The sequence below is a fragment of the Papaver somniferum genome, chromosome 10, assembly GCF_003573695.1.
Source record: "Papaver somniferum cultivar HN1 chromosome 10, ASM357369v1, whole genome shotgun sequence".
NCBI classification, from domain to species: Eukaryota; Viridiplantae; Streptophyta; class Magnoliopsida; order Ranunculales; family Papaveraceae; genus Papaver; species Papaver somniferum.
Window position 1 is genome coordinate 99,069,329 of NC_039367.1, and position 7,814 is coordinate 99,077,142.

The 7,814-nt window shown below is 36.4% G+C and overlaps 1 protein-coding gene across 1 annotated transcript; it reads left to right on the plus strand.

The window, feature by feature from the left end:
• The first annotated feature begins 6,229 nt into the window (after positions 1-6,229).
• On the plus strand, positions 6,230-6,838 carry LOC113316011. The gene has a single exon (XM_026564246.1). It carries the CDS (start codon positions 6,230-6,232, stop codon positions 6,836-6,838), a length of 609 nt encoding a protein of 202 aa, XP_026420031.1.
• Positions 6,839-7,814: the final 976 nt, after the last annotated feature.

The window sequence follows — 7,814 nt, forward strand, 5'->3', positions numbered from 1 at the left end:
CCACCACCAGACCTCGAGCTTCCTTCACCACCACCAGTTCCATCACTGCCACCACCATCTCCAACACCCGACAACACCCTAGCCTAGCTATTTTCTTCATCTCACAACCTCTGAAACCCTAGGTTTTGGGGTGAGTAAAATAGCTAGAAATTAGGGGACAATAGGAGCAGGAAGAGCATCATAAGGACGATTCAGAGCATGGGTCGAGCAATTTTTGGAGTTTGGAGGCCAAATTTTGGGTAATAATTTATCCCTAAATTGTACTGTGTATTGATACTTTTGGGAAAAATGTGTGTGAAACCCTAATTTGTTAATTTGGGTATAAATAGGCAATGTGTAGGAGATGAAAAACTTGTTCTTGGACTAGCCAAGTTTCCACCCAATTTGGGTTAAGTTAATTTCAATTGTTCTTGCACTGTTAATTGTCCTGTTAAATTTCAGTTTCAATTGTTAGTTGCATTTTCACTCTAAATTGCATTTGTTGCCATGCTGTGTAATTGTTTGATGTGTTGTTAGTTTAATGCTCCTGTTCATTTGTAATTGTTCCTGTTAATGTGCAATGTCTTGTTAATGTCTTGTTAGTGTCATCCCTAGCTCACTGTTATGCTGCTTGTCATGTTCTAAATCACCCTGCTAGGGACTTGATGAAGCTCTATTGTCTTATTGTGTAGTACATTGATCACATTGTTCTAGAAGCTTAAACAAGTTTAGGACAAACTTGAACTTAGCTCATCATCACCTCACTTTCACAATGTATGCCAAGTATACTTTGTAGTTAGGTTCATGAGCTGCTGATAAGCTGCAACTCAAGCTGAAGTCATAATCCCTTGACTAGTTGTGCTGTAGAAAGACAATTAGTGCTTTGGAAATAATACCATAGTTGTGTTTAACTTCCTATAGGAAAATACACAGTAAAAATTAGAGTGAATTCAACCCCTAGTTCCCATCCATAAATCCATCTTCAACTGTTAGTCTTGTTTCCCTCCACTTGTTTGGTTTACCTGCATTTCTGTTTTGCATTTTCACTGCTTACTTGCTTTCCCTGCTGCATTTCTTCTATTGCTGCAACTGCTGCTGCAGCACTTGTGCTGCTGCACTGTTTTTTTCCATCTTCTTGGCCTTGTGCTGTTGTGCCACTTCTTTGCATGCTGCTGCTGCCCCTTCTTCTCCTGCAGCCAAGCCAACTCTCCTGCATCTGAGCCTCTGCAGCTGCTGCTGCCAATCCACTTCTGTGGCTCTTGCACTCCTGCTGCTTGCTTTGCTCTCCATTTACTAAGCCCAACCATCTGAGCCCAACTCACAGTTCACTACTAAGCCCAACTTGCAAGTGAACTGTTAAGCCCAACTCCTAGTTGAACTGTTGAGCCCAAAGCTCAGACCAGTTTCTAGAACCACAGCCCATTTGCACTTTAAAGATAACTGAGCCCAAGCTCAGTTCATTTTATGTTTAACAAACCCACTAAGCCCAATCCATTCAAAGGGCATTCAAACCCAATAGTACATTAAGCCCAACACTTCCAAAGGGCTTCTAAGCCCAAAGCAAATCTAGAAACCCAATTAGCTAAAACACTTCCGAAACACACCCGATCTCTGTGGATCGACCCGTACTTGCACGAGCTACAACTGACGACCGTGCACTTGCGGTATTACTGTAGGCCCGCGTTTCATTACGCTCAATTTTATACACATCTCCAGGCCCACCAATGAAACACTTTGCTTTTAGAAACCAACTTCAGATTGCTTGGAACACTAATGTTAATGGTTCTGCAGCTTTTAATTTGACCAACAAACAACAAAGAATTGGGAAATGATTTTCTCATTGGAATAAAATTGAGTTTGGAGATATTGATAGAAATATTAATAATTTACAAACTCAACTAGAAATTGCTCAGAATGACTCTTCTTATAATTCTCAGCATGATAATATTGTGGCTATCACTAAGAAGCTTGATGATTGGTTTAATATTAAGGAAGATTTCTATAAGCAAAAATATGGTGATTCTTTCATTACTGAAATGGATCATAATACCAAATATTTTCACACTTTAGCTAATAGAAGAATGAGTAGAAAAAATATTGATTGTCTTTGTGATGCTAATGATGTTTGGTTTAGTGATTCTAAAGATATTGCTAATTTGGTTGTGGATCATTTTGCTCAGGTTAGTAAAACTACAAAACCAGTGTTTACAGATATCACTTTTGATATTATACCTACCATTATTACCGATCATGATAATTCCTTTTTGACAAGAATTCCTAATAGTGAGGAAATTCACCAAATCATCAAACATATGAGTGCTTGGAGTTCACTTGGGCCTGATGGGTTTCAGGCAGGTTTTTATCAACATAATTGGGATATAGTTGGTAAGGATATTACTACTGTTGTTCAAAGTTTTTTTGAAACTGGTCATATGCCTAAGGAGTTTAACAAAACCTATCTTAGTCTGATTCCTAAAAATGATAATGCTAAAAGACCTGTGGACTTTAGACCAATAGGTTTGTGCAATACAGTTTATAAAGTAATTTCAAAACTCATTGCTGATAGAATTAAACCCTTTTTAAAGCAGCTTATATCCCCTTACCAAGCAGCTTTTGTCCCAGGTAGAGATATTCATGACAACATTACTGTTGCTCATGAGATGATACATACTATGAAACATAAAGAGGGTTATAGTGGAACCATGGCTTTAAAGCTTGACCTTTCTAAGGCTTTTGATAGAATTGAATGAACTTTTCTATTAGGTATTCTTAGACAGTTTGGTTTTGATGCTAAATTCTGTGGATACATTGAACAATGCATATCTACAACAACTATTTCTGTGTTACTAAATGGTTCTCGTACTCAAAGTTTCTCTCCAACTAGAGATATTAGACAGGGTGATCCTATTTCACCCTATCTTTTCATACTTTGTGTGGAATTTTTGTCTAGGTTGCTCTTAAATGCTGAGAGTAATCACTTAATTTCAGGTGTTAAAGCAGCTAGGAAGACTCCAGGCATTACTCATCTTATGTTTGCTGATGATATTTTAATTTTCACTAAGGCTGATATGCACAACATTGAGGGTATTATGAGTGTTCTTGACTATTTCAGTAGTGTTTCAGGTCAGATGCTCAACCTAGACAAGTCTATTGTTTATTTTAGTCACAATATTAATCCTAGTACTAGAGAAATTCTAGCTAGAGAACTTAAGATGACTGAGATGAAGGATACTGATAAATACCTTGGTGTTACTTTGTTAATTGGTAGGAATAAAACCAAAGCTTTTAATCATCTTATTCAATCTTTTGGCACTAGACTGAAGTTTTGGAAAGGTAAGACTATGAACCATTCATCTAGAACAACAATGGTTAAACATGTATTAAATGCTTTGCCAACTTATCAAATGCGTTGTTTCAGAATTCCTAAAACTATGATAGATCAAATGGACTCTATCCAAAAACATTTTTGGTGGGGGCATAGTGATAACAATGGTCTTTGCTTGATAGGATGGAATACGCTTAATATTCCTAAAGCTCTTGGTGGTCTTGGTTTTATAAATCTTGAACATTTCAATACTGATTTGTTGACTAAGGTAGCTTGGAAGGCCTGTAATGATGATAACTCCTTATGCATGCAGATTGTTAGGGCCAAGTATGTTAAGAATGGTAATTTTCTGCACCTTGGTAAATTGAAAGATGATTGTTCCTGGTTATGGAGGAGTATATATGCTGGTATTGAAGTTGTGCAACAACATTCCAAGTGGATTGTTCAATGTGGCACGAAAATTAAAATTTGGCTAGATAACTGGATTATTGGTCTTAATAGTCCACATGTTCCAATTGTGGGACTTTCTAGACTTGATTCTCTTAATTTTGTTTGTGATATGTTTTATCCTGGTACTAAAATTTGGAATGATCAACTTATTTGTGCTATTTTTTATCAAGAAACTTCAAGTGTTATTCTCAATATGTATGTACCTGACACGGGTGAGGATTATCTAATGTGGACACCAGATAGGAGAGGTAAGTTTTCTGTGAAGAGTGCTTATAATACACTATGTTCTAATGATGTTAACAATGCTATCATTGGTGATTATATTCCTACAGATGTATGGAAGAAATTGTGGCAGACTAAAGTTCCACATAGAGTCCAAATTTTCATTTGGAAATGTTTGAGGGATATTGTGCTTGTAAGAGGAAAATTAGTTTCTTATAAGTCTGACATTGAACCACAATGTAGCCTATGTAGCAATAATACTGAGACTCTTAGTCATCTTCTTGTAGAATGTACTTATGCTAGATCTGTTTGGAATGTTTTAAATGTGCACATTTTAGATGTTATTCAAAATTTCAACTCTATGCAGGATTGGATTATATCCTGGTTTTATACTGATGCAGATGTAGACAATGACATTGTTTTCGTGTCTGAATCTCTTGTGATTAGACTTATGTGTGCAGTCTGGTACATATGGAAAGATAGGTGCAGTTGGATTTTTCAGGCTGTAAAACCTAATATGAATAGTACTCTGTTAAGAATTCATAACCTTGTAAAGCAATGTGAATTTGTTGCTGCCTATTCTAGTGTTTCTAGGAACAAGATTATTCTTCCAAAGGTTTGGTTTCCACCTGATATAGGTTACATAAAAGTTAATATTGATGCTTCTTATGATTATGAAACAAGGAAAGGTAGTATTGGACTAATAGTTCGTGATCATGCACGGTATGCATTAGCAGCGAACCATAATTTGGAGGAGGAAATGGAAGCTGAAGTTGGAGCAGAACATTTTTAATGCAAAGCCCTGATTAAAGCTGTTGAATGGATAGAAGATAATGGATTCAATAAAGTAATTATTGAAACTGACTGTCAAAATCTGGTGGACTTAATACACAGTGAAGATCCTCAAGTGCATTGGTTTAATCATCATTTATTTCTTTCAGCTAGAAACAAGTTTTCAAATAATGAGTTTTGGTTTTGAAAATTAGTTAACAGACTAAGTAATAGTGTGGCTCATGAGTTAGCAAGAAAGGCTATACTTGAAGCTAATAGTTTCTCTTATGTTTTGAATTATCCTCCTGATATTGTTAAATGGATTGAGGACAACCTTGTTCTACATGGAAGAAACTGATCAACAAAAAATTTCTTTTTGTATCAAAAAAAAAAAAAGAATCCGATTAATTTAGAAATTAGGAACATGAAAAACTATCTTTTAAGAAAAAAATACACTAAAGTATGTTCTTAAGATCTAGTGAGTAACCCTGATGATCTTTGGGCTCAAATCCTTAAAGGTAAATACTTTAAGAAATCAGGAGCTTTACACTCCAAAAAGAAATCTCATGCTTCTTGGATTTGGAAGTGTATTTTACAAGGAATAGCTCAAATTAAAAAATATAGCATTTGGGAAGTAGGAAATGGTTTACTAATAAACATTTGGGATGATTTTTGGCTTCCAGGTAGAAGAGAGACCTTGGCAAAGTCTTTTCCTTCTAGAAACACAACTATAACACTTGTGTCTGAGCTCATAGACTCAAACACAAATAAGTGGAATACTGATTTGTTACATTCTTTATTTGATAACTCAACTGTGCAAGAGATTACAAACATTAGATTATATCTTACACCTGAAGGTTCCCTGAAAAGAGATAAACTTAGGTGGACTTTAATAAAGAATGGAGAATTCTCTGTTAAATCCCTTTATGCTAAACTCTGTAATCCTTCTATTTCAACTCTGCCAGAACTAAAAAGTTATGGAAAGGACTGTGGACTATGGATACTTCACAAAGGATCAAATTGTTTATATGGAAATGCCTACAAGATGCATTACCAATTAAACAAAAGATCATATCCATAGATAATAAGTGTGTTTTTTGTAATAGTGCTGTTGAAACTACTTACCATCTCTTTTTTGAATGTGATTATGCCAAAGAAGTTTGGAATCTACAACCAATGACCTTACAGGGAGTATCTCAATGTCAAAATCCTCATAATTTGCATAATACTTTCTTGCATAAATATAATGAATGGTTAGCAGGGGATATAAATTCTATTTCTTTGGCTCTTACTGCAACCAAATATTGGTTTATTTGGAAAGAAAGATGCCTTAGAGTGTTCGAGGATAAATCTAGAACCCCTACTCAGCTTGCCTTAGACATAATAAGACACTATGACTATTGGCATCCAACACACTTGCATAACACAGCTCATGTAACTAACAGTCACATCAAAACCACACCTTACTAGCATTTCCCAAGCATGAATACTGTAAAGATAAACTACGACGCTTCATGGATTTTAGAACTTACTAATGCTGGTTTTGGTCTTGTTTTTCGAAACTCATCAGGCACCTTTCGAGCAGCAGAATGTGGATGGTGCGGGACCTTCTCAGCCCAAAAGGCAGAAGCTGTAGCTCTGTTAAAGGCAGTGCAATGGGCCAACAGACACAATATTCAAAATCTGGCGATAGAAGGGGATAACCAGGCAACCATACAGTATTTACAAGGAAAGACAATCACTGTAAACTGGCAATCCATAGCAATCTTGGAAGAGGTCAAACTAGTAGCAGATAAATTAGTTTCTTTTAAAGGTTTTCAGTACATAGATAGAAGCGCAAACAAGGTGGCAGACTTGTTAGCAAAAGAAGGACGAAGATCAAATAGCACAATTTCTTGGACTGATCAAGCTCCTAGCTTTTTATTTCCTGCAATTGCTTTTGACACAGTCAAAGCATATGAAGTATGTAATTCTAATAACTCTACCAATGTATCTTGTTCTGCCAGGATTAATCCAACAAATTCAGTCATTGGACGAGCAACTCATCAAGAGTTAGTCACTGAAGAGCCTGAATGTCAAATTTTTCAGTGAAGTTTGCTATGTCGCGGGTATTTTGTCTTTGACAAGTACTGATTTGGGGTAATATACACTATCCGTCTGGTATATTTAAACGAATGTGATTAGTGGTGATCATTGTATAAGTACTATATCTAATGATTACGGCGCTGAATATCGGCATTTTGATCACCAAGGGTAAGGGATGGCAACACAAAATTTAGGCCAGGTAACCCAGGTTGGAAAGCTAAGCTTTGACAAATCAATAAGAGTACCAAACTAAACCCACGAGCGAACAAGATTAATTCCTACGCGATGCGCAGCACGGGTTACTATCTTGTGAGTATATATAAGAGAATGCGATCGCCCATGGGAAGGCCTATTTGGTGCAAGAGAAAGTAGTCTTAAAGGGGATATTGATCTTTTAGAATAAACCGAATACAAAGGCTAATGGCTATTTTTGTCGTTGACAGTATTCCCGAGTAAAACCAGTACAGTGTAATTTGGTCATTTTAGTAGGTGCATGTTTCTAGCTAACTGTGAAAAGGCGATTGATTCAAGAGGGGACGGTAACTTGGAGCCGTTACAACACATACAGGTACGTGGAGGAATATCTACACACAAGGACACATGTAATAAGACAGACATGTTTTCATGAGTTCGTGACTTTGCTTGTGTCTTTGGACCAACTCTAAGTCTAACTGTTCTATACACACCCCGAGATTTAGCAAGGGGCTTTGCAGGCCAACTCAAAGCCTATCCGAATTGGTCTTTTAAGTTTGAGGTTCAGCGACCTCACATGTTTAGATCAATTGAAATCTTCTCGTTTTCCTAGAACTTACTCCAACATGCTAAGTAGTAGGAAGCTGCATAGATATTGCCCGCAAAATGAGTACTCTGGTAAAGTGATTCTTAATCACTGATGACAATTATTTATAATTTTTTTTTTTTTACTCAAAAACGGCAAAGTTTAGTAAGAAAAAAGTGGGAAAGTGTGAGTTTCACAAAGAAG